At 44.6% G+C, this 27,377-nt stretch overlaps 2 protein-coding genes across 2 annotated transcripts; one reads left to right on the top strand and one right to left on the bottom strand.

Annotated features, from left to right (window-relative positions):
• The first annotated feature begins 5,931 nt into the window (after window positions 1–5,931).
• On the top strand, window positions 5,932–23,679 carry LOC119172080 (uncharacterized). Its single transcript, XM_037423060.2, has 5 exons — window positions 5,932–6,086; window positions 6,932–7,018; window positions 7,493–7,637; window positions 8,213–8,309; window positions 12,553–23,679. The coding sequence occupies exons 2-5, from the start codon at window positions 6,984–6,986 to the stop codon at window positions 17,688–17,690; spliced, it is 5,415 nt and encodes a 1,804-aa protein (XP_037278957.2). The 5' UTR covers window positions 5,932–6,086; window positions 6,932–6,983; the 3' UTR covers window positions 17,691–23,679.
• Window positions 23,680–26,075: 2,396 nt separating this feature from the next.
• Sem1 (Suppressor of exocyst mutations 1) lies at window positions 26,076–27,323 on the bottom strand. The gene is made up of 3 exons (XM_037423059.2): window positions 27,165–27,323; window positions 26,352–26,448; window positions 26,076–26,270 (listed from the first exon to the last, which is right to left on the bottom strand). Exons 1-3 carry the CDS (start codon window positions 27,244–27,246, stop codon window positions 26,210–26,212), a joined length of 240 nt encoding a protein of 79 aa, XP_037278956.1. The 5' UTR covers window positions 27,247–27,323; the 3' UTR covers window positions 26,076–26,209.
• Between the last annotated feature and the right edge of the window lie 54 nt (window positions 27,324–27,377).

Genomic DNA, 27,377 nt, shown 5'->3' with positions numbered 1-27,377 from the left:
ATCTCAACAAGATGCGTTCATTAGCCTTCCCCAGCCACTTTGCAGGAGATGGCTATTGACGATGCTTATTCCTTTAATAGGCCGTTATATACGTGAATGGGAGCAAATATTCGCCTTCGTGTTGCAGGTACTCAGGATATTAGTGGGACGCCCGGGGATCGATTGCTCTGGACGCCATATTCGCGGCTTAATTTCTCTATTAGGCCCTGGTAGCTTGGACTCCAGACTATGCATCGAGGGGTAGGGTCGACTTCTCGGTTGCTATAGTTCTGCAATATGCTTTCCGCTATTGGTGTGATCCAACCAGCTTCATAATTTCGACATGCCACCACGTGAATCTATGATGCATTTAGATCGGGGATCAGAGGCAGCTAGGGCAACAGCTACTTTTTACGCTTGTGTTGTGCCAGGAGCTTTGAAAGAGAGTCCATCTACTTGCTTTTCCTCGTGGATTACCGCTGCTGTATATCACCCCCCGTGGTCAGGACCAACCACATTCACGTAAATAGACTCAGTGTTTATTGTCATAGTGATGTTGCAAAGTGTCCGCCTTCACCTGGTGACGACCACTACGGTCTTACCTATCCACCTTTGGGGGGAGCGGTCGAACTCAGACGGCTCGTCTCCAGACTTAGGACACTCGTACGCGCTCCTGAGTGTGAAAGTCGTGTTTCAAGTGGAACCGGTGCAACAAATGTCGTCTCGACTTGGCGATAGACGCGTGAATTGGTATTCGCGAATCCTCTGAACACATTCCTCCACCATCATATAAAGACTTGGACAAGGTTCTGTTGGGCGTCGCCGAAGTCTGTTGCCAGATTTTCTTTTTATTCCCAATACCTTACAGGCTCCTTATCGGAGCATTGTGTAAGAGGGGCGATACAAGGTTAAGTATGACATGGGATAAATACAGAAAAAATATGAAATTTAAACTATACATTCTGAAAGGCGCACTGACATACTGCGAAGTAATCAAGTGTCAAAAAAGAAAAAATAACACCCGGGTTGAAAAAAATAAAGGGGGTGCGGGCGTGGAGTGGAAAAAAATGGGAACTTGATTAACATTGACAGTCAGTGACTCAAAGCAAAGCGAATTTTGGCAACGTTTACAACACCACGATGTGATATAATACAGAGTTACACAATATTACAAAGAAAACGTACGAGGTAACGCACTTAGAAATAATTACATCGGAAGTAACTATGAGAGCAAGATATGTTTGATTAGGTAGTCGTGGAAGGCTTTGCGATTACTGATCGAAGGGATATCGCCAGGGAGATCGTTCCCAAGTTTAACGGCATGTGGCAGCGCAGAACAACTAAACTCACTTATCTTGTCAAAGATGCGTTCGAAACTGTCCTGATTACGGAGCTGCCTAGGCATTCGCAGTATGGTTTTCAAAGGGGGGGGAATGTGGTCTGCTATTATGAATATATCAGTGAAGCAGACACAAAAGGAAGACGCGTCGGTGAACCTGAAGAGGGTGCAGCGAATGTTCGAGTTTTATTTTCGTAATACTAGACTTGCGCTCGTTATTTCCAGTAATAAAGCGGGCAGCAATGCTTTGAACAAGCTCTGAGTTAGTAAATAAATAATCTTGATTAGGGGACTGAATAGATGACGCAAGTTTTAACCGTGGGCGAATGAATGTTAGGTACGCCAACTTGCCATTGTTAGGTGCCGATTTACGCAGATTGCGGCAGTGTACCGAACCGTTTGTGAGGCTTTAGCAGAGATAGAAGTAATGGGGGGGGGGGGGGGAGTGCCATGGAAGATTGTGAGTTTGGTTTGTCTCTAGATATTTGAATGACTGAACACGAGATATGGCAGAGTTGTTAATAACGTAGGGGAAATCCGAATTTCATTGTCTGCAAGTGAAAGAAATGAGTCTCCATTTCCAGAGTTCAATACCATCAACCATTTATTACACCACATATTTATAAAGTTAATGCAATTTTTTCAATGATGTGGGGATCATCGGGAGCTTATATTTTGTATATAAATGATACAATCATCAGCGAAGAGTCTTATACCTGAGTAAATATTATTGAGCAGGGCTAATATAAATAAGAAAGAGTAAAGGGCATGAAACACTGCCTTGTGGGACTCCAGATGTCGCATCAGCAAGGGGAGAAACACAATTCTTCATGACGGTGAATTGTTGTCGAGATGGCAAAACGTTTTTAATCTAAGATAAGCTGGCATAGTCTAGTCCGATGGAATTTAACTTAGAAAACAACCGACAATGGGCCTACCGTTCAAAATCTTTCGAAATGTTAAGGAAAATGCTAACGGTTTGTAAATCATTATCCATGTTAAAGCGCAAATTAGTAATAAACTCGCGCAACTGCGTATCACATCACAGATGTTTGAGAAATCCATGCTGATTATTGAAAAAAAGAAACTATTAGTCTCCAGGTGGGTGTATAGATAAGTGATGCAATCATGCAATCATGTGCTCCAGAATTTTGCAGGAAATGTATGTTAAGGAAATGGGGCGGTAGTTGTCGAGTTGCTTTTTTGTTTCCAGCTTTAAATACTGGAATAACCTTAGAACTTTCCATTATTTAGGTAGCTGGCCAGTCGACAATGATTGAGTAAATATTCTGCACAGTATTTCACTAGAAACATGTAAGGTATTTTTCACTATCTTAGCGTTTAGATTATCTACACCGGCAGATGTTGATAGTCTAAGGTTATTTATCAAGCATGCAATGTCATCCGCAGTGACTGTTATTGGTGCCATATATGGATAACCTGAATCTGGAACATAAGGCACATTTAGGTGATCTTCTTTCGTAAATACTGACGAGAAAAATTTGTTGAACTCATATAAAATGTGTGCATCTGTTTATGGTGTGTTGTCATCATTGGCCAGCGTTGCCATACTGCCGCCAGGTTTGGCGGATAAATTTGCCCCTAAAGCTGTGCCTTTCCCGTGAGAGCTCTAAGTCGTCCCCTGTGCATTTCGCGAGTGCGTGTGCGACGTCGGCCATTTAATGAGCGTGAATTAACGTACACTTCTCATTGCAGAGGTCGGGGTGCGTTCTATTGCTGTGTGCGCAGCTCTGCAATTAAGAGATTGGCCTCCATCGTGTCTCAGAAGTATGAAATTCACTCGCAACGACGCACTTCAGTACATGCTCAAGTGGAACCGAATTTTTGCGAGGCGTTTCAATACATCGGGCTCGTTTCCCCGAAGCACAGAATATCTCCGTAGCTGTGCGTGCCTTGTCGATTACGCACGACGACGCGTTTTTTTTTTTTTTTGGGGGGGGGGGGGGGGGGGGAGGGGGGTTGAGTAGAGTCGCAGTAGGTGGTGCGCTTTCTCTAACAGATCATGCTCAATCGTGTCTCAGAAGTAGGGAGCTCTCTCTGCACAGTTGATCATGCCGAGTGCACCTAAAGCTGAGCACACGGGTCTACAGCGTTTTCGCCTCCATCGAAAATGCAGCCACCGCAGCCGGGTCCGAACCCGTGACCTGCGGGTCAGCAGACGAGTAATATCGCCACACCTATGCTCATTCGGATATGACCACGCAGATTTTAGAGGAAAACTCCACAGGGTTCCCTCGTGCAACCACCTACATGACGACTCGAAGGCGGAAGTCATAGCCTTTTTTTATTGATTGGTTGATATGTGGGATGTAACGTCCCAAAACCACCATATCACAGCCGATGTATGAGGGAGTGGAGAACACGAACCGCGAACTTGCGTGCCACTGCTGCTGATAATGATGATGACCTATATGTATAGCTCACACCGACTTTCTGAGATTGGCCAAGAGACGAGTGCCGTCTTAAATTTCTTGTCTTTAGATCGCGTGCTTTCCGGTTTTGTTAACCGCCCAAATGAGGGTGCTACAACGGCATCATGCGCAGTTACGTCACATATAACCCCGCCAAAATTTGTTACGTCATAGGGCGTCACAATTCTTTATTATCTATGACGTCCAATCACGTCGTATGGTGACGTCATTCCATGATAATATTTTGCATCAGTGGTCCTTGAAGTTGCCGTTGGTCAAATTTTCCGTTTTGTGAGACATCTAAGGCCTGGCCTTAGTCATGGACGCCGAGGGCACTCATGCTGCATTCCAAGAGTGGTTTACTCCCCACCTATATTCACATAAAGAAGTAGAACAAGGAGAGGTTGCTGTGAGCAGCACATGACTTTTCCATTTTTGAATCCATTGAAAACCTTTTTTTTTTCGGACTTGTTCATATTGGTGAGGTAGTCCGCGGTACAGAATCCCCCCACCCCCCCTCTTTTCATACGCCTTTGACTTGACGTGTGCCGAAATTGGCATGGCATGGCTTTATGACAGGCATACATTTCGTTCATTTCATGTTCTTCACGACTTAAGTGGCAAGGCTTTGTGGTGCTCTCAAAATTGTTTCATCAACTTGGTACGTGCGAATTCTACATACCGGAACATCAGAGCCTTGCGAACATAGATTCAGTATAGATTGCACCATTCAGTATAGATTGTAGGCCATGATATGAACAGCACGACATGCATGTATTTCAGGTCATGACATACGTGAGAAAGTGCAATCATGATATTTCAGTTGCGGTTTTATAGCTTTGCTGTATACAAAAATGCACAGCAAACGACGTCCTTATCAACATGAATGAAAAGTGGAGATGTAAATGTTCACGACGTGCATGTCATCTGTAGCATAACATTGACCTAATTTACATAATGAGCTCGTCGCGAGGCAAGGTTCCTTTTGGCGTTGCATAACTGGTTGCCAGACTGGAAGGATGGTTGTTGCCAGACTGCCGCTAAATTTGGCTAAAAAAATTTCTTCTGTAGTTGTGGCTTCTCCGTAAGGGTTTGGTGCTATCCGCGGTGCATTTCTTGGCTGAAAATTTTTGGAAGCGTAGCGTCCCCCGTCTTAGCGCGCGGTCGACGCGACACAATCAGCTGAGAGGGAAAAAAAATAAAAGTAAGGGGGGAGGGGGGCAGCGCATCACCTCCTGCGACTCTATTCAGTTTTCCCCGTCATCCCTAATACTGAGACGCGATATCTTAATCGCACAGCTGCGCACACAGCAAGAGAACGCGCCTCGACTTCTGTAATGGGCGGTTCATTCCGTTAATTAAAACAGCCTCTTAATTGCGCAGCAGCGCCGCGCTCGACTTCTGCTAGGCGTGGTTTATTCCGTTAATTAAATTGGCCTCCTAATTGCACGGCAGCCCCACGCTCGACTTCTGCTAGGCGCGGTTTATTCCGTAAATAAAACGAATTCTGTAATGCGCGGTTATCCGTTAATTAAAACGGAATTTAAACGGCCTCTTAATTGCACGGCAGCACCACGCTTAACTTTTGCTAGGCTCGGTGCATTCCGTTAATAAAACAAACTCTTTCGAAGAAGCCACAACTACAGGAAAACTTTTTCAGACAAATTTAGCGGCCGTCTGGCAACAACCACCCCAGAGTCTGGCAACAAATTTATGTAACGCCAAAAGAAACCTTGTCCGTCGCGAAGCCTGCGTGGCGGTTTCATGAGCATATATGAGCTAGAATGTACATGCATGCATCATGGATCTGGCAGTTTTCTTTCATTCTTTGCATCCACTAGAATTTTTTTCTCACTGACAGCGCCGATTTTCGCTACCAGACAACGCCACCGACGTCTACTCTACATTTTTTACGACGCTTGCTGTTTAACGCTGTTGCGTTAAAAGCCTAGTCTAACTGAATATAGCCGGAAAGTGCACGGTAATGCACTATTGTCATTTAAAAAAGCCGCATTTTGTATCGATGTAAAGAGGTATGCGTTAGGGGGAAATGAAGAACTGGGTGCATAATAATAGCTCCTTCGTTGAAGTAAAACTACGGTAGCGCCCCGGCGGCTTGTTTCGAAACTAAAGCATCATTCTTCTTTTTTTTTTTTTTTGCACTCTTCTTACGTTTTAGAGGGTTCTGTCGATTTTATTGCCTGTGGCGCCGCATCGTAGGTACCAGGGGTATTATTCAAAATGGCTGCGAGTTTTGTTTCGGGTGACTTTTCATACGCTTGAAGACATTTTGCAGCTGTTGGCGTGTGCAAAATCCAGGAGAGATAATTGTCATGGTAAGTGAGGACTTCCCCATGCATGACATGTGGCTGTATCTGTAAATGTATGCTACTAGGCCACTAACTCCGTGGAGCAGCCGAACATGGAAAGTCGATCAAACGGTAAAATCTCATAAATTCTCTGTTTTTCTACTTTCGCCCGCACAGCCTCGTTTGTTCAGGTGCTTTTCGCCGCTCGTGATTTACTCGCCGGTTGCGTTGAACATTCGGTGAATGCATTCTAACGCAAACGTGTGGCACATTCGCGCCTGTTGGTGAACGGCGAGAGCTCTGTTGCAGCACCAATCTTGTGGCCTTGAAACTGTGAAACCGCAGTTCGTTACTGACCGCTTCATAACGTTTTCAGACTTGACGAGCGTAACTTATTTTTCGCGATCACTGCTAGCATGCTTTTTTGTTTTGCATCCATGCGCGCTCCGGCGCTGTGCATGGGCGCACGAATCTTGAATCTGGTAACGGTGTTGCAGGCAGTTTGTTACGTTATTAAAACCGTGCGATGGCTTCTTCCGAATTATTGCACGTTATTTTTGATCTAAGGATTTTAGAAATGCTTGCTTCAACACTCGGATACCGCGAATACTGATCGATGTATCGGTAGAATTCTGATTTTACGCTGGCGGCTACGAGCCACGCTTGAGGTAACTTGGTGCGATCGCTCTCAAATTCGCTGTTTTGCTCCGCGCTGTTTTTCACAGAAGCTTCCGGTAGCGTCAACCTACTCGGCTGCTCATTTTCTCGCGATTTTTCCATTTACGTGCCTGGTAAGATGCCGGCATTGTTGAACCGCCGTATCGCTGACTTTTTTTTTTTCATTTTTTTTTTCTCGTTTGTTCGCTGCACAGAAAGTTCGCCCACCACTGGCTTTTTCGAGGCCTTCACAGCTCTGGTTTTGCTATGTCAGAGCAGTATAGCAGCGACGAAGATGCCTGGTAAATACTGCTCTTTTCAATATTTCCACTCGGACCCGTTGGTTTCCATGATTTGAACTTGAGCGTAGCGCCCCAAATGTTTAAAAATGTAGCACTCTGCTATGTGGTGTTAATTAATGGGGGAGCATACATTGCATACACATTTTTCCTGTTGCGAATCTCTGTGGAAGTGTGACCCACCTGTTCACCTGATGTGCCTTGCTGTCACGCGTTTTGCTTGATTTCAGAACACTTTTGCATTATTCGATCGGGGTAATCATTTTTCCTTTGCTTGCTTTTCTTTCTTTTTCTTATTTTCTCATGTATAGGCAGTGAATGCTCGGTTGCCTGTGTAGGTCGCACTGCGAAGCGAAATCTCTGCATCTGTTGCAACCACTTCTGGAGACCGTAATAGTTGCACTGATGTTTCCTATTGATCTATGGTTGTCTATGCTGTCTCGGGTGTCTAAAGCGTAAGTTCACTCACGAATGCAGCATCTGCAATGGGGAAGTGGGCTCCCGCAGCAGCCACAAGCGCAAGGAAGTCCACAATGAAGTGGAAAGGAGGCGGAAGGACAAGATCAATATAGGCATACTGCGCCTCGGCGATCTGCTGCCCGACAAGGACCCCAGAAAGCAGGTGTGCTGTTGTCGTGGCCGTCGTCGGGCTATAAGCTCACTAATCTGACACTGACACTAAGTTGAAGGCGTCAAATCAATTTACAGTGTTAGAATTAGCTGGTAGGCATCCTATAGCATTAGTTTTGTGGTGTGCGACATTTATGTGCTTAGAAAACAAAATTGACACCAACTCAATTGTAGTAAGCTACGTTTTTCTTGCAAGTTTTTTTAGTAGCAACAAGTAAAAGAAAGCATTGTGATGTTAGAGCTTATTCTCGTTGAGTGTTAAAGACTGTTGAATTTGTGTTGAGCAACATTCGTATCAAGTGGAGCACTCTTCATTTTACGGTGAAGATTTACAATTTTTTTCTAGTGAGCCATATTATTTGAAATGTAATTTTCTGCGTAGTATTGTGTATACTCATCAGAATTGTTTCCACACAGAAACAAGCTTCCCACTTCTTTGCAAGTTCTTAAAAATTCCTTACTGTTCTTGAAGGTTTGAAAGCTAAAACAAGTGTATGTGATTTTCAACTGTTACTCAAGACAATCTACATTATGCATCCTTTATTGTGTTGTCTTTCTTGTGTGTAGAGCAAGAATGGGATCCTTGAACGGGCATCGGAGTACATCACATACTTGAAAGACTTGAATGAGAAGCTGGTGATGGACAAGGTTACCAACATGGAAGGTAAGCGTCTGCTTTAAACACTATATTTCATGATCGTCATCATCCTACATTTATGTCCACCAGAACAAAGGCCCCTCTTACCGATATCTATTTCCCACTGTCTTACTCTGTAGCCAATTGCAGGTCCTGCCTGCGAATTCCTAGGTTTCATTACTCACCCAATTCTTTATAGTCCTCAACTGAGCCTTCATCCCTTGCAGATTGTGTGGTGTAATTTTATTAGAGCCCACTTTGTCTGCTGAATTCTTTATATGACCTTGCCAGCCCTATTCTTTCCTCTTTTATTATAAGCTAAAATATCAGCTGCCCACATTTGCTTCCTGATCCACACCACTGCCTTTCTGGCCTGTCCCATAACCCTAGTCTTATTTATTTATTTATTTATTAGAATACCCTCAGGGCCCGTAGGGCATTACAGAGGGGGTGGGTACAACATATATAACACACAAGAAAAAAAAGACAAAATAAAGAAACAAGTATCAGATGCGCAAATCAGGAAGAAGTCTTAAAGGACTTCTTTGACCCCAGAATTGAAACCTCGAGGTGTCTGTGTTGGTTGACCGTTCTTATGCGTGGGCATGTCTGGCTGATTATTAATACCAAATGTTGCCTTTAAGATATTTTAATTCGGCTTTTAAAGTAAGCATGAGTACTTATCAGAGTCGGCAGCACTTCACAACATCCCCACTCGTGTGATGTAGGTCGTGGACCCTGTGTAACGTTTCACAAGTAAAGCGAGTGTTGTTGACATCACATGGTCTTAGGTACTCCCCCACAGTGGCGCACTAGATTCTAATGATTTGAGGTGGGTGTATTGAAGTGACACTAAAATTCGTCCCAGTTAACAATGCTAGCACCATTTATATGATAGATTAGAGCATTTACAGTTTAAAAGGAGATGCGAGTCAGAAAACTGTTTTTTTTTTTTTTTCAAAAATGGATATTTTTTGTTTTTATTTGCTTTGACAAGTTCGGTTTATTCACTTTAACGACAAAAAAAAGTGAATTGCAAGTAAACTCGAAGTAGGTTAAAATGGGTTTAAAAAATCACAAGATGGTTACTAAAAACTAGGAAGAGCTCATGGTCTAGCGTCCCCTGGATATTGTCATTTGGCTGCTTGCTATTGCATTTTGCACGTAGACTTCACTAAAGCCACATGCTCAAAATAACCATGATTGCCAAGTTCTTATGATGGAAGATCTCCTCTTAAATAGCGTATATTTTCCACATAGATGCGATTTCACTTATACATTTAAAATGTTTTTTTTTTAAAGACCCATTTTATGGCAACTTTTTAAGTTTGGATATCATGATTTTGATGCTTGTGATAGTCTGATTGGGATGAAATCTTTTCCACACATTCATTAACACGCGAAAGGTGCTAGTGCCTCCTATAAAATTTTATATCGCCTGTATAATTATTGCGATAACAGTAATCAATTTGTATATGCATAGTATTCTAAGAATTCTCACTTTACAATTTTTTTTGACCATCAAAATGTTTTATATGCACTTTCGTGATAGTTTTTCGTACTCTACAGTAAATATGGAGCAATATCAGCCAATAATCACTCAAAACCATAAAAGATTAGTGGCGTAAAAGGTTTGTCCAAAACGAACAATACTTTACACATTGCCGTGGCACAAAATGGAAACTGTGCCACTTGTTATATATCTAATTACATATTTGAAATAAGCATAAAGGCCTGTATATACAGTGGGAACTTCATTTCCCTTGGCCTAAGATTGAAGCAACTTTTTTTTTTAATCACATCTAGCCTTAATTTCAGAATTACTGGACACAAACCAACAGATTACAGTAAAAATTTCAAACGAAAGTTTCACTGTCAAGGATCCCTTAACATCTTTTGTTGTTGTTCTCTCTCTGGTTAACCAAGTTGCTGCCTCAAATGCTAGTACTGGTAGTATGCAGTAAATGTGTGCTGTTCTCAAGCATATTTATAAATCGCCAGTCGTAATTTGAAAATGCCTGCGCTAAATGCTTCAAGCTGTTTGTCCTTTGTAAACCTTTACCTTGTGATCCAGGTTCATGTGACTCGCTAATCTAGAAGCACTAGGCGTGAGGTGGTCTTGCACTGGTGGCGCACGTTTTGGTGGCAACACGAAGCTATTAGCATGTCGTGGCCAGAAAGTGGGCAGTCGCTTACTGCAGGAATGCGGGGCTGAATGTTTCCTCGTGCTCTCATCGCTTGTGTCTTTTGCCACCGATCTGACTCGGGGAGCCAAGTCCGAGCAAACGTGTTTTGCTGCAGGCTACCTAAACAACTATGCAAACATGATAATGGCTGGGAAGTACATTCAGATCTATCGGTTCCCGTCTGCACCTGCCATCGACACCAGCCTTGCAGGTGCACCGGCTGCCAAGGCAGTCCTATTAAAGTCAAGCTAAATGAATTACACAAAAAACTTAAGATGGGCATAGCTGTTTAAGCATTAAGGTTGGCAAAACATCGAAAACGGAACAGGAACAAGCATGTGCAAGAAGTGCGACCAATGAATAAAATGTGCAATCGGCAAAGCATAGTACAAAGCATGACTTGGAGACGTATGCTCTCTTTTTTTAATGTTTGCAGTCGATGTTAATGTGTAGACAGGATGACGAAGTACTAGAAAAATGAAAAGAGGAGGTGCTACTTACATCTAGCCCCGCATCGCAGCTTAATGTGTTGAACTTTGTCTGCGGTGCACACTGGCTACACAATTTGCAGTCATCACCTTTGTCATCAGTGATGTTATGCACACGACCTGCTTCGTGCAAGCAAAGACCCTTCTCTACAGCAGATGCGTGAAAAGGCGTGCGCCAGTTGGCCAAGCTTTTCAAACCACAGTTCAAAATAACTGGCAGCGCCACGGCTGCACTTGCACTATCAGGGCTTTCTGCAGCACCAGTGGCACTCCAGAAAACAGTGAGGAAGAGGGAGTTCGCCAGCTGAAATGCCTAGATCTTTACAATGTGTTGCCAATCGAGTCTGTCTCATTTCAAGTCTTGAGAGGTAGAAGGCATCATGCCCCCTCTCTGGTTAGCCTCTGAACGACAACAAATGCTTCGAAGCACAGCAGCTCTCAAAGAACCTGACTCTTTTGATGTTCTGATGGCATTCCTCGGCGGGATGACATGAAAAAGAAATGTGCAGTTTTTTCTAGATTACCTTGCGGCCATTAAATGTGCCCTTGACCACAAACGGCTGTGTGGGTGTCTCCCAGAAGCCCAGGCAAGGGGCTCTGTTATTTAAACGAAAGTCCAACAGTCAAACTCCACGTTCATTTCTTTTAAGAACACTGTTGCTGCTACTTATTTTTGCCTTGCACTAAACACAATAGTGTACAGCTTTGGATGGCTCAAAAGGAAGCGCTGCCGCTTTTCTTCTAATACAGCAGCCAACATGCAGAGCGTTCTCCGCGTCGTCAGCCTCACATGGCAGTGCTGTCTGTGCTGCCACCTGGGGCACTGTTTAGGAGGGACGATGCGGCTTCTTACGATGACCGCCTGGCGCATGTGCCGATTTGCCATTAAAAGGTTATGCAAGCTGGCTGCTAATTTTAAGTTATTAATCTCATGCCATTTAATTGAATATTATCATTGTCTGCTTTGGAATAATCCACAGCCCTACTTTACACCCTCCCAACTACGATCCTTTGTGATTTGTTGTACTTCATTTCCAACACTGTCTAACAGGCCTAAAAAACAATGAATGTTCATTCAGCATGCCCCCGATCCTTGCACTTGATTCTTCCCATCTGAATGCTTGTTCCAAATGTGAGAAGTTGACTGAATTAAAGAAATTTTTTTGTCATCTGACTCCTCTCATGGCCAGTATATTTTCTGGTTTTTAGATAAGTCGCCTGTGGAGTCTGTATTTGTCACAATATTCATGCATTCTTCCTGTAATTCTTGTTTACACAATGTAATTATGGCTGTTGGTATTTCTGGTGGATAAGATGCCCTGTTTTAAGTGACCAGAGGCCTAAATTTTAATTACCTGATTGGTTATATAGAAGTTCATATCAATGCTAGTCACATGCTGTTGAAGGTTTAGGTCCTTTTCAGCTACTCATAATTGTTAATACAAAAACAGCGACCTTTTCTGAGAAGCAGAAAACTAATGGAGAACATTTTCAGTGTTTAAATACAAAGAAGTTATGAGCAAGCCGAGACTTATCATCACGACATGCTCCAATTAACATGTGCACTTTTTTTTTTCTTCCCCTGTTTTCAAACAGCCACCGTGTTTGCCAGTTTACGCAAGCAGATAAGGGAACTGGAGGAACTCAATGCAAACTATGCGAGACTGCTTACCACGGCAGGCATTCCCCTGACGAGTGGGCCCGAAGAGATCTGGGACCACAAGCCAAAAAAGTATTCCTTGAAGCACCTCCCTGACAAGCAACGTGCCTTACTTGCCTGCACTGAAGTCAAGACGGTTCTTCAGAGGCAGCAGCAGCAACAACCATGCCAGCACCATGGCGCCACGACTATTTCGACGCGGCCTGCTGCAGAACCTCATGCTCCTAAAGCACCACAGGCTCAAGTGGCACCGGCCATACCACCGGCACCACCTCCTCCAGCAAGCAGTGCACGGGAGGCAACGCCCGGGTGCACACTGGTAACTCAGGCACTTCCATCGGCACCCGTCATGTCTACAGCTCAGCCATCTGCCGTCACGGTGTTTCAGCAACAACACCCTCTAACCGCCGTCACACCCACAGCTACCGGAGTGACCACGGGAGCAGCAGGCGGGGTCGTCTCGCAACCCATTCTTGTGATCAACGACCAGGGCGTCCCCGTGCTGCAAAATGTAGTGACCTTCCAGAACACATCCATCATCCTCAATCCGCAGGGACATGCCATGGGAGCACGTGCGCCAGGATCGGTGGTCTCCTTCACGGGGCCTGACATGCTGCCTCAGGTGCACTTGGCAGCGGGTCAGAGCAGCGACGACTTTGCCCACTCTGCAGCAGCTCTGGGTGGCCTAATGCATTGTGACCCCAAGCTGAAGGAGGCTGCCAAGCTCTGTGGCGTCCAGCAAAATGCGGCAACATTCCTCTCGGGTGCAGGTATGGTGATGAACCAGCCCCTCCTCTCCCTTGGAACTGGAGCAGCAATGATTGCTGGGCAGACGGCAACAGCACCGCAGGTCCCTTCAGCGTTCCTTCTTCCATCCGGGCAGATCATTCCTGTCGTCTCGCAGCCACAAGTAGTCAGTGCCTCTATGCAATCGGCACACCCTCTTGGGAGTCAGGTTGCAGCTAATGTTGCAGCAGCTGTGAGCAGTTGTAGCACTTCTCTCACGAAGGTGGTGCAATGTGACGGTACACAAAGCTACATGTGCAGGGAGCATGCATCTTCTGTTCAGAATAAGGCGCTGACATCTACACCCTCATCCAGTGGAGCTGCAGTGCAGCCTGGTGGGAACTGCAGAAAGCAGCATCACTCTTGCCCACAGCATTCATCACCGTCTACGTCAAAGTGCATTGCTGTGCCAGACAGTTCGAAGACGAAGCCGGTGTGTTCTCACGCAGCGTCCAAACAACCGCTATGCATCAGGCCGAAGCCAACTTCACAGACGCCAGACTCTAGTCAGGCTAAGTCTTCATGTGCACGTAAAGGTGGTGGGGGCAAGAAAGTGGCAGCATCGAAATCCTCTCCAGAGTTACCAGCCAAGAGGGCACGCACAGACACCCCACGATCAGATGAGGAGGCCGCTTCACACACCTCCAACTGTTCGTCAACCACTGCAACCACCTCAGCCCATAGCACAGAAGGAGTGAGTAGCACAAGCAGCAAAGACATCTCACCCCTCGCTGCAGACATTCTCGCTCAAGCAACAGAATCAATTTTCTCATGTGGCGGCAATGTGGAAGCAGCAGTCAAACAGGCAGCAAAGTCGAAGAACAAAAGTCCAATGTCAGCAAGCTCAAGTGACCAGGTCACAGCCCCTGCAGCTTCAGTCCCTGCCTCCGTAGAAACCGACACGGGCACGCAGGCATCAACCACCAGCACAGCATCTTCTCCTCCCAGTACTTCAGTTGCTCTAACCCAAAGTCACTGTTCAAAGATGTCTGTGCTTGCAGAAGCAGTCTGTAGCAGTGAAACTGTTCCAGCCAATAGCACTGTTGAAGAAGTACCCAAGATGAAAAACATTTTTGAAAATGGAAGGCCAACAGAAATGGATGCAGAGACGACATCTACGACTAGCCAAGTGTCTGTGGAGAGCGGCGCACAGCCTGTGTCGGCAAAAGAAGGGCAAGATGACATTCAGGCATCTGATAGCGACCGTAATGAACTCCCTAGTCTTAGTTTACACTCCATAGTGATGGAGGAAAACATTGATATATCTCCGAGCGTCAGTTCGACGACTTTCACTGAGAGTTATGTTTCGGTAAGTGCCAGTGGTAATGGTCACAGCACACCCCAGGGCTCCTCTAAGATTCCAGACTGTGCCGCTTCTATACTTTGCCAACTCACTCCACCCAGCAGCAAAAGCAGTGAAGATAATAGCAAAGCCTTTGTTTCAAGTACTGACAGTCTAGCATCAGACCAGGAGTTGCCCCTAATATTGAGCATACCTGAAGATGATGGTCACGGTTCTCTTAACAGCAACTCAAATCCAGGTCTTTCCTTTCCATCGCTGTCACCTGGGGATCAACTAGAGCACGAATTGGGAAATAGCAATGCTAAAGCAGTGGAAAGCACGAGCAGCTTATCGCAGTTTGTCCTCACTCCACCAACACCGCATCTTACTGCCAGTGTAGCACAAGTGTCAGTCACCTCGAGCACAAGCAAGAAAAAAGAACCATTGCAGAGCAGCGCTTACACCTATGTTGCGCCTGAGAGTTTCTCTACACCCTCAAGTCATTCAGGAGAGTTGCACACTATTGGGAACACTGGCAGCAGCAGCAAGCAAGACTGTCACCATGCCTCTCGATCTCCACAACTTCATAGCGCACCTCCCGCAAAGTTGCACACGGAGGCATCGTGCCACAGTTTTGTTTCAAACGCACCGCCTACACTCCCAATGCAAAGCCGAGGGCTGCAGTTTTCGACGGCATCTGCAGTAACTGCGCCTACTCAAGTGCACAACATTTCATTGCCTGGCTTTAGCACAGCTCAGGGCTTTGCCACTTCCAAGGAACCTGAATCTATGCCCCTTCTGGACCAGACCAGCAAGCCGCCCCCTTCACCATGTCGAATGGTCCGCGACTCTGGACGTTGCACAACACCAAGCAAGAGTCCATCTGCACAGTTTCCAATGTCTATAAATCCCTACATGACAACCACTCCTTTTCCGTTTCCACGACCTGATCAGTACACACCTTGTACCCGGACACCGACTTCCCAAACTATAACATCGAACAGCAGTAACACTGCACTGTCATGTTATTCTGCTGAGGCCTTGATTGGGACACAGAACTTTTTGCCATCTTCTTACCGGCTCACACCCCCCTCGTGTGCTCAGGTCCCCACAACACAGAGGTCATCTTGTCAGCAGTCATCGCGCCCTCAAATTTCTTACTCTGCAGAGAGCCTCATTCAGTCACAGGCTAGCAATCCAAAGAAAGATCTCCAAACAAATGCCAAGGAACCTAGCTTTTCAAACCATTCTGGATTTGTGAACAGGCTTCCTTCTTATCAGCCCCAAACCAGCACACAACACACTACAGGGCTCTCGCATCAGCGGCAGCTTCCAGCCAGCTCATCTCAACAGGTTCACTTGGGCAGCGCAGCTGTGTCGGTGGCAACAGACAACAGGTCGCAAGCATTGCCCGTTTCAACAGCTGTGCCTCCACAACCTACCACAGTGCACAGCAGCTACACAGCACAGCTTGGCAACAATGCGCAGCGCAGCCTGGCAACAACTCCGAGCCGATACCCCATCCATACTTACCATACAGCCAAGGATGACTTCCCCATGCTTCCCTCAGCACCACTGCACACTCCGCCTTTGCACACAATGGCACCACATATGTCGCAATCTCCCTCATCACGCAGTCATCACGTGCAACCTGAGGCCAATCCTAACCAGAACATGTTTCAGCACCAGAACTACCCGTACCCAAATTTTTCTCTTGGTCATCGAAGCCCCAGCTTTGGTACCTGTGCTACCTCCCGGCCTGAAGTTTCAGCAACAAGTCGAGTGCCGGCCAGCTGCCTTCAGGCAACATCTCCTCGACAGTCCCACTTTGGAATGCAGGTCCCTACCTCACAGCAACAGGGCTGCCTGTTTCCAAGCGCCTCCTCGGCATCTCTTCTGCCACTGACGTCTGAGTTTGGCCCTCAGTGCTCTGGTCCATTGGCGCCACCTCCACCACCGGTGTTTGGAAATCTGTCCCAACATTGTGCGCAAGCACCACACTTGGTTAACAATCTGATCCCCGGCCCGTTCGCCACTAATGGAAACACCATATGTGGTACTTCGCTTCCACCGCCAAGTGTGGAGAGTGAAAAGCCAGGCGGCCGCAGGGAGAAGCAAAACATGCACTTGATGTCCGAGACGAGTTGTCACGACACAGAAAAACAGCAGTCTAAATCAAAATCCAAAAAGAGCAAGCCCTCAAATACCTCATCGCACAGTGCTGTGAGCAGCATACCATACTTTCCAGATTTCAGAAATGAGTCTCACAACCACGCGTTGATAACATTACCCCCGCCTCCAGCACCTTCACAAAAGCTACCTCACGCACCCTCCCTTCCATCGGTGTCAACTTCAACATCGTCGGCACTGCCTTGGCCACATCATCATCAACAGCAGCAGCACCAGCAGCTACAGCAGGCCCCGCAGCCTCCACATTCAAAGCCCAGTCATACCAGCGCTGAAGTTGAGCGAAGTGCGAACATCAGCAGCGCTGCTTACAACCCACTCTTCAGGCCTCAGTCCCAGCAGAACAGCATCAACTTGAACCTCAATGGGTCCGCTGCGCCAACACCTCACTCCTCCTCTGTAGCTTCCTTCTCACACCACCACAGCCCTTTACAAAGAAACACGCAACACAGTAGTGCATCGACGTCATCAGTCGCATCTGTGGTATCCATGACCGGCCCAAGCATTTCGACGACCGCGCAGGTCGCCCCTTATTCAAACTGCGCCGTTGCACCATCACAGCATGTTCCCAACTTCAACCTGAGCAACATCTTTCCAGACATCAGCTCGGGCGAGCAGGCCAGGGCCAGTGCTGCGCCACCACCGCCATCCACACACTTTTATCCCTCCAGCCGCGTGTTGCACAATTCTTTCAATCACATTCTGCCTCCTCCACCTCCCCCAGCCCCAACTCATAACAACTTTGTGCACTCTGGCCACCACGCGCCTTCCTTCTCCAATGTTATTCCTCCGCTCACCTTTCCTATGCACGAACATTAGACCTTCTTTGGCTCTCGTCGAAGAAAAAAGCTTGGAAAGGTGCCTACTCAAACAGATGCACCGCTTCCCAGGTGGCTTTTCCGCAGTCTGTTACACATTGGCAGCCGTGTGAAAATGGCATGTACATTGGTGCTTCTGTACTTACTAACTTCATAGTTTTATCTTTTTGGTGACGTCTTTGTTGTTGTTTTTCTCTTATGTGTTTTGTGTTATATTTATTCCCCGTGCGTGTCTGTTCCATACTGTGCTTATTGGGGGCTTTCTTAGCCACCTGGTAAAAAGGAAACTATGTCTGGTGTTTGCCTTCTTAATGTTCTAATTTTAAAACGCAGCTCCTAGCCTCAGAAGTTCAACTGATGAAGTGTGTGTGTGGGTGTATGCATGCAATACTGATTGAAAAACCTGTGTCCCTCGAAGTCACATTCTTGATAGCAAAAAGCTGTTTGCCCATTGCTCAATCAATCGAAGTTGCCTCTGCTCACTGTGTTTTTGCAAGGATATGGGAAAGTTATGTTGAGCTTGAAGCGTTTGTGCATATTTTGCAGTTTTCAATGTGTTTCCGTTGTTGTAGATTTGGCTCCAGGTCTTCAGGGAGCAGCTACAACTGGGTTTTAGTGTGTTTTGATTGATATAAATATTCTGATATACTAAAGTCGAATGGAGGTATAATTTCAGACCTTTGTTCCACTGTGAAAGCAAAGGCAATGAGGGTACAGCTTCTAAAGCTGTATTACCAAACCAAACAGTTTTGAGCGAGCACGCTACCACTTTCAGCCACTACAAGTTTGTTTACAGTCGGATACAACTTTTGAAGTCTGTGGCATTTCATCCTCACAAGCCTACACCTATGGGCATGCCCTCCAGGCTGACATCATGAGCCTGATAGCCGGTGTTTGGAGGACATAGCCAAGTTCATAATGAGACCATTTCTTTAGTCGTTGAGGCAATCAATCCGTCGCGTGCTTCGGCCATCTGGGCACGGCCTCTCTGGATTTCTTTCTTAAGTTGTACCCAGCAATACAGCAATAGCTTTGTCGTCATACACTTGAGGTCAACCAGCCATGAAACAGGGCAACTTTTTTTTTTTTTTTTTTGAAGCTGCTTAGCGCTGGCCAAAAAATCTGTGCGAAAATTGCTAATCTGTTATTCGAAGTAATTTTTAAGGGTCCCTGAAATGTTTTTTTGAAAATATGTAAGTGATTGCACCACAACCAAAGTGAATCATTTGCACTGTAATTTAAGTAAAGTCCTTTATATCAAGACAACTACAGGCCCTCTCCCACACAGCCACCCTCTCTCAGAGCTGTACTTTAGCCCCTCAGCTTCTTTTCCAAATAGTCATGGCTGAGTTCTGCATTTCGTATCCTCAGCCGGCACATGGTAGATTGCATACATCAACTTCTATGTTCTTGTTGGTTTTTGCTACACCAGACATGTCTAGACACTCATTCACTTGCTCTTCCTGTACAGACACTGAGAAGCCAATTAGATTGGTGGTGCTAGGGGCATGCCGGAACAATGCTGCATCGTTTAAGACGTACTATGTGTTTAAACCTCGTGAGTGTAAATTACTCTAAAAACAGTTTTGCAAATGGTCAAGTTACATTTATTGCGGTTTTTGAACATACAAAATGCATAAAATTTAAGGCATTTACTATGTTTTTAAACCTCGTGAGTGTCAAACTACTCTAAAAACAAAGTTTCGCAAATGGTCAAGTTATTTTTATTGCGGTTTTTGAACATACAAAATGCATAAAGTCAGGAAAAATAATGATTAAATTCAGGAACAATACTTTGGTACCAGTATCATGCGTATCTGCATAACGTTCTCAAGTATTTCAGAGCATGGTGTTTTTTGAAATATGGGCCCACACTCAGCACCTTATCACAGTCTGCACGCGTAGAGCATGTGTTTATTCTTTTTTGCATTGACAAGTTGTGTTGGCACACACACACACACATCTTTTTTTGTGCAGCTGTAAACTCGGTAATTTGGAAAAACAAGAATACTTTATATGATTCAGTGATAAATAAGCTAAAAGCCGCGAAAATAAAAATGGAAATACCTTCCACCGCCCCTGCAAGAAAGTGCCAATAAACAAAAATCAAGTTTCGTGCACCTCCGTTTTGATAATAAGTTCATTTAATAATAATAATAGTTTTATTTCAGTATCAACAGAAAGTAATATAACACTGATGAGGCTACAAGATGCTAACAAAAAGTCTTTAACAACTTCACAAAAGCTAGCACTCTGCTTACATGGCGTGGAGAAACCGGAACTGCAAAAGGGCACTGCCCATTGCGCCGCCTCCGACCGTGCTGTGTGCTGACGCTAGAAATCGGTTCGGTTTATCTCTGCAGGAAGGTAGCACAATAATTTTCAATGCTTTTTGTAAGTCCTAGGAGATGGCAGTACCTCCCAGTGACCATGGATCATCATTACTATGCAAAATATGAAGTCCAGGTTCGATATTGTGCCAGTACGACAAAGACACTCCGGCACGCAAAACCGCAACGGTACACGTACGGCAAAAACACCTTGAGTTAGAAACTTTGTGATAAATTGGATACTTTACACAAAAGCACATAAATCTCACTTTAATAATCCAAAGAACTTACACTACCAGCTCAGCACAAGAAATTGTCAGAACCATCTGAGGGTTCATTTAGAATACCAAATTGAAGTTATCTCAGACATACTACTAGTCTTTGCACTTTAAATAGCTTGGTACAAAAAATTGTAATATTTTCTATCACTAGGGACTAGCTCGTGCCTGATTACTAGTTAAAAAAAGATTTATGAACACAAGAAAAATATGGTAGTGGTACATACCTATACCAATCTTGGTCTGACAGTTCAAGGCAACATATAAACTATTTTGTTTTCTATTGATGTATGCCACTACCTTGGGCCATTACATTGAATCCTTTCTCCATTTTGAACATCATGACATCAAGTCGGCAAAGTTATGAAGCACCAAGTGTTCTTTTGCAACAATTTTTATCCGTACGAATATACCCCAATAGCATTATTTTGTTGCACATTTTTCTAAATGACTTCATTAATGGCCAGATATGGCACAAGTTATTTCGTAACATAACCTATATCAGGGATATTTGCTTCAAACGGATCTACTTGCTTGTGTGGAGCTTGTGGCACCAGCAATAGCAAAATTTCTGAAGCAGTTGCTGTTGTCTATTGCACTGCTTTTGGGTATTTCCTGTATCAAGTTTAGTTGTATTCAGTGTCCTGTGTGTACAGGTAAATCCTTGTTAATTAGCTCTTGTATATCACTCGGGCTGAACCAAGAAATGTGCGAAACCTCCAGTTAATCAAGAAGTCTGTTAAAAAGTTTGGTGTTCTCGTGTTGACACATTTGTCAGGTGCTGCCTCTTTCGCTGTGGTCAACAGTTGTCGGCAAGCATACCATTCTATTGTGCGATGTCTGTGCATGTTAAAGAACAGCTGATGGGTGAAATTTCTAGAGCCCTCCACAATGGCATGCTTCATAATCACATTGTGCTTTTGGCACATAAAACCCCAGATATAATTATCAAGCATACTGTTCAAAGTTTGTTTTCTGTGTGGTTACAAGGACGCTTAAATGGACAGCTGAAGCCTGGGTTCAACATCATAATTCTTACTACTCTTGCTATCATCTTGATTTGTAAAGTGGGTGGTTCTTAAGATGTGTATTACGGATGTTAAACTGACAGAAAAATTTAATGTGTGTCGCCCCTTGCATATATATCTACAAAAAAATCCCGCATATTGTACTCTTCAACCTGTTTTTGTTTTGTGCACTCTTCGCCTTCTCAACATATGCACCTGTTTTCCCAATCACTCGTGGAGAAATTTTCACTTTCCACCCAGCATAATGTCTATTGCTATGTGTAATTGTGATTCACAGCAGTACCTTTTGCTTTAGAAAATTTTATGTAGTAGAGCATTGAAGTTTTAAATAGCGTCTGTTCATGATTCTTGTAAATTCATTGAAATTTTTGCAAATCGAAAGTCGCCATAGTCAAATATTTGCAAAACACACCTTCATTTAGTAAACTCCACGATATAAAATAACTTGCGTACCAGTCTTAGTTTTTTACTGCAGTATGCATATTTATCTGCCATTCAGTGGTCTGACTGTGTTTCAGAGTTCAGATTTTATGAACTCCACGTGCAAAGTGTGATGCCTTATGCTTGATCCATTTGCGTAAAGCATAAGGCATCGCCCATTGTTGAATGCATTGTTCACACACTTTCGTACCAGCAGAAAACAAATGCCATGAAGAGAACCAGTTGCTGTAGCAACTGTCGTGTTGTAGTATAGACAGTGCCGATTTTGGTTTGTGCTTATTTTTACGGATACACTCCAGAATCACGCCATAGAATACCTCGGCAGTAAGGAAAGAAATGTGCCGTGCGGCTTCTGTGTGATCGCACTGTGTTTCCATAATCATAAACCGCATTCCAATTCTAACAATGACTTCATTAGTGTTTCAATACATAAGGTGTGCTCACGTCATTCTTAAATTTTGGTTACAAACTGGAAGCTGTGACGTCATCCAGAGAGCTCCATAAAGACGATATTTCTTGTTTTTTTTTATCATTATTAAAGGAGATAAAGTAAATTCAAACTGTCATTATGCCATCATAAGCCACTGTAGAGTTTGGTGCAGTTAAATGGTGTGGGAATCTGCACAATGTCTGTTATCTGTACTTTTTAAATTGAGTCGCCAGAAGCACCTAGAACATAAGTATTGTCAACGCCAACCAAGTCCTCTTTTTGGAAGTATTGTCTCAACAGTGGTAGTTCCGAGGTTGAAATGTCCTGTGTCTGGGATTTATTGTCCCGTGTCTGAAATGTCCCGTGTCTGGGAAGCTACCTGTGTCTGAGATTTATTGTACTGCCTCCCCCACATGAGCAGCTGTTGTCTCGAATATAATGGTTGTTGATGAAAAGGGTGCTTGTCTTTATGGCAAATACATATGGTCCTCCCTCCAAAGCTTCTCACTCGTTCTCAAAAAACGTGCATTTGCTTACTGTATAGCCTCGTGTTGAGGTTACAAGACAGTGCAAGAGCGAATGCTTGTCAACTCTCGTTGTTGCACGTAGGAGCCTGTATGTCTAGTCAGCACACTTCCCCAGCCGATTACACCCAATGCGTCATTTGCATTGTAGATACTCTCGTCCCACATCACTTGCAGCAATGTCTGGTGGTAAAACCAACCGTGTTCTCATGTATAAAGACCCACTTCCGATCACCACCTTGCCATCACACTTCACTTGAATATCCCCTTACATGCAATTTTCCCCATGTAAGCTTGTTACACAGGATGTATGTATGTAGTGATACATGGATTAATCATGTTTTGCACAAATAGTCTAGGTTATTGCTGTTGATATTTCATTGGTGTGCACAACAGAGTCAGTGTACAAAGTGGTCACTGTATTTTAGAAGTTCAACTTACTTTGTGTGCTGTATTGTTTATTCATGTATTGCAGTCGCTTTGCACGACTTTGCATGTATATAAGCTCGGTGTAAAAGTCTCTCTATAAGTTTTGAGGGTGGTATTGCTGTACATATGTTGGAACAACGTGTATTGTGTTATCTGTTTGTTGTCAAGGGGCTGTTAATGTACTATATGCTCAATTTCTCATGCATGGTGAAGGAAGAGGCACTTGTGTAAGTTATGTTAGGGCCCCATGTTGCTAACTTGGTGCACTTTGTTTGCCGACTGACGATTTGACAAAAAGCGAGTGCTTTGCAATAAACTTTTTTTTAGTCTTGTTCTGCCGCTATGTGTGTGATAATATCTTAAGAAAGGCAAGTTACTGCCTGTGTACTTACTTCATTCAAATGTACAGACACATTCTACACACCATGAAACGAATGTATGTGAAGGGAGGGCCTATATATTTTACGAGCACAACAGAACCTCTTTGTAATCTGGCCAAAAGATACTCAAAATAAAAAAGCTCACGTGGTCGTCTTTGCACTGTTTGCTTTCTTTATTTCCTAAACGCAAGCACATTTTTCAGGTTCGTCCAATGTCGCCCCATATGCATGCAGACAAAGTACAAAAACTTAACAGCCAAAAGAAAACATGGGTTGTAGCATCATATTTGCATACTTCGTCACACAAGGTGCAGGGTCACCATGCACTTGCCCTGGCAGCAATGCGCAAGAACGCGACAGTCAAAAATATTCCAGCTTTGGCGTCGAAGCTGCGTACACTGCTCTCGAATTCGGGCATCACAAGCTTAAGATGTGCACGGGCGTCGCAACTGTCGATCTGCCCCTCGCAAATCGATTGGTAGTTTGCAGTTGGTACACAACTATCGGGCCTCCTTAGAACAAGTTCATATGGAATAGGAATGGCTATTTTGCGTCGTCAGACATTCCACTTGAAGTTTAGCTGGCCAATAGGGGAGGTATCGAGACTACTTTCCGGATGACAGGCTGACCCATTGTTCCTTGCCAAGTGCTAGCCGTAACTGCAGTTCGGGGCGTATTCGGCGAATTCGCGATGCTTCTTTGGGCCACAGGCCCAAAGGACACGATGGTACGTCGCGAAGATCGGGTCCAGGGTTTGAATTCTGCGGTGTCATGCGAAGGCGTGGACTCGGTGACGACCCGACATGCGCCCTGGAGCTTAGCGCGCTGCCCGAGCCAGTCGAAGATTCTCCCGTCATGAGCGTACTCCACGAGCTTCCATCCAACACGGAACCTTCACTGCCGCAGGCTTCTGCAAAGGCGGCGAATCGGTCTATGACATCTTCAACAGCACCTACTAAGGTTCGGGCAGCATCATGAAACGGTTGGTTCGTCTGGTCAGCCATAGCTTCTAAACACCACGCGTTGCAGCAACTTCGGTTGGCTCCTGTCCGTCACGCCAAGACTGAAAAGAATGTCGTGGGAACAAAAAACCAGTCACTACACTACAAATGGTAGTGGGCAGGTGTTCTGTGCTAAACTCGTGATCTGAGCTAAGGCCAACGTTTGGCTAAGGCGCAAAAACGTTGGCTAAGGCGCAATTCAAATTTCAGAACTGCCGGTCCGTGCTGCCGGTAACATCGGCTGCGCCTGTAACCAACATATTCAGAACAAATTTGAATGTGTTGGCCGTAAGTATGGTGCTTATTTTTGAATACGAAAAAAGAAAGAAAAAACTTGTTTATTTTGGTTGTGCAAATTGCAAAACTAATCACCATCATCATCATCGCAATTTTTGAGAGATGTGACATACGCGCGAGATTTAAACTCAGGAGTTTGTCTTCTGTCGCATTTGCCTTTCACTCGCTAGGATATTGACCATGTCCTCGCTCTTGCTGACTCATCTTAGCTTTTTGCACAAAAAAAGTAGACACTGAATTTTTGTTGCACTTTGCTGTGACCAACGCAACAAGGCGAGATAGCTTACTTATCTTGCTCGTTCACCTCGCTTCAATGAACTTTTTTTTTTTCATGTGTTCTGTTTATTAACGTTGAAATTTGGGCCAGTTGGTGGTAGTTCGTGCTCACATATGAAGCAACGCACGGAGACAAGACACAAAAGGAACGAAAGGGACACCACTGCTTTCGCTCCTTTTGTGTCTTGCCCTCGTGCGCTGCTTCGTAATAAACATGTCCCGTTTATTCTGTGCTAAAGGCTGACTGCCAGTGATTCCGTACAAAGGCGCCTCTGCGAACCAATTTACCACTCTGGAAATAAACAAAAATGTAGTGTGTAGCGTATGGAACGATTAGGAGTGGCACCAGTATTCTTTTGTTGTTTTACTTTGCTGGGAGACATTCACAACAAGCGTGTTCTTGGGGGGCAGGAAGGTGAACTTATGCGTTGTTTTAAATATTTTTCCTATTCTTAGTTTGTAATTTGTCTATTTCTATCGGGAAACATAGCCGGTCTGACCGTATCAGTAAGCATTTTTATTTATTCCAAGTTTTATCTCTTAAATTAATTCTTCAAGTTGACTTTGCTTTCTAAGTTCATTAAGCATCCTGCTGCCCGGTTCTTGGCCTATCCCACTTTGTGGTTGAGCGCCATCCCTATGAGGTCGTCACCATACTCAGAATGTGCTATCTTATGGGAACAGGAGGGTGGGGGGAAAAGGGCAGGCAAAAATTTGTTCCTTGTTGGTGCTACCCCTAGAAATTATGTGAACGTAACGGGGACACTCAAGCTACAATAAGCCGTTGATTGTGTTGCAGTGGTGTAAGTATTTCAAAAGAATGCATGGCCAAATTGACCAATATATCAAATGTTTGCATTACTTTGATGGCCTAGAAAGTATATATATCACAAGTTTCCATCCCAACCAGGCAGACTTCTGCCAATTGTTCACCTTTACAACGTGTCATGTATGCTCTTTAACACAAGCACAGCCGTCTCAGGAAAGTTTATTTTATCACAGCAAAGAGAAAGTGAAAGGGCGAAATTCCTTAAATGTTTGGGTAGGTGGAGAGGGGGCCATGTCTTCAGATGACACGTGTGTTTCAAACTTGCGGTGGCCTGCACTTATGTCTTGATGGGCTCTCCTGTTCCATCAACCTTGAAGCCCTGCTTCTCAAGTTCTGCTCTGCAATGGTGCAAGAAGGATTCGTTAGCACACAAAATAACAGTGCGGAGAACCACACCGCACTTCGTCGCACTAACGCACCTGAGTTGCTGACTGAAGTCGTCTTCAATGTTGTCGTCATCCCAGTTGTCTTCCCAGACGTTCACGTCTTGGGAATCTTCGGCTTTCGCCGTCCACTCTGCGAGCAACGTACAAGTTTAGCCAAATTGAGAACGATGAAAGCAACTACCGACTTTTCTTCAATTATGCGAACGCAACACTAGTGATCACCCGTTGTGGATCAAATTTCCCAAATGACTCCATTCAGCAGCTTGAGGAAAGGAACCAATCAGGGTCGAGAAAGTAGTAGCGGTGTGGGCCCGATCACACAAAGTGACCGGTTGACACCGGCATCAAAATAATAATAATAATTTCAGCTTTTCCATCGTAAATGCTCGTTTTCACCAAGTGAGAACACTTCTTTGGTGAATCTGTTCAGGCAGTATGCCGACCGTAACAAATCTGCGTAGGCAAGGTGTAATCACGACCGCCTAATCTAAAGATAAACGAAAGTCTGGCGCTGCAGCGCCAACACAAATAGGGTATTTCACAACGTAAACCGGCAACTGTGTCATAGAACGTCAATTAAACAATGGCAGGTTTAACGGTGCGGGCGATTCAACCACCCCTTGTTTCTCTACGTCAGAAATCAAGTCTCTTACTAGCTAAATGTCGGTGTAATTCTTTAGGGCACCAAGTCTGTTAAAGGACGTTTTGACAACGCGTAACACGGCGCACATGGATAGCGTGACAAAGCGAAATGTTGCTGCCCGATATTGAGCAGTACATCAATGTGACATCTCATAGGGACATGAAAACAATCTCTTGTGTCAATTTTAACTGCGTAGAGCTCACCTTCAGTAGGAAACTCCTCAAACTCGTCATCTTCTTCGAGAAGTCCAAGATCAACCTTAGCTTTCGCGTTCGGGTCAGCCATTTTGCAAAGCAGCAGCCGATCGATCAAAATTTCAGAAGAGCGTCTTTGCTGAACTAAGCCCAGAATTTAAAGCCGCATACAATGCACTATCTCAATCACTTGAACTTTACCCTTTAATTTACTCTTTACAT

The sequence above is a fragment of the Rhipicephalus microplus genome, chromosome 4 (assembly GCF_043290135.1).
Source record: "Rhipicephalus microplus isolate Deutch F79 chromosome 4, USDA_Rmic, whole genome shotgun sequence".
Taxonomy (NCBI): domain Eukaryota; kingdom Metazoa; phylum Arthropoda; class Arachnida; order Ixodida; family Ixodidae; genus Rhipicephalus; species Rhipicephalus microplus.
This window is presented reverse-complemented; position numbering and strand designations above follow the sequence as displayed.

What these genes read in the sequence shown, in the direction of transcription:
- LOC119172080 (XM_037423060.2), top strand. Translation starts at nt 6,984, where the DNA reads ATGTCAGAGCAGTATAGCAGCGACGAAGATGCCTG. An exon ending in ACAAGGACCCCAGAAAGCAG is followed by an intron (nt 7,638 to 8,212) that starts GTGTGCTGTTGT and finishes TCTTGTGTGTAG; the next exon opens with AGCAAGAATGGGATCCTTGA. An exon ending in CAAGGTTACCAACATGGAAG is followed by an intron (nt 8,310 to 12,552) that starts GTAAGCGTCTGC and finishes GTTTTCAAACAG; the next exon opens with CCACCGTGTTTGCCAGTTTA.
- Sem1 (XM_037423059.2), bottom strand. Translation starts at nt 27,246, where the DNA reads ATGGCTGACCCGAACGCGAAAGCTAAGGTTGATCTTGGACTTCTCGAA. An exon ending in TGAGGAGTTTCCTACTGAAG is followed by an intron (nt 26,449 to 27,164) that starts GTGAGCTCTACG and finishes CGTTGCTCGCAG; the next exon opens with AGTGGACGGCGAAAGCCGAA. An exon ending in GACTTCAGTCAGCAACTCAG is followed by an intron (nt 26,271 to 26,351) that starts GTGCGTTAGTGC and finishes GCACCATTGCAG; the next exon opens with AGCAGAACTTGAGAAGCAGG.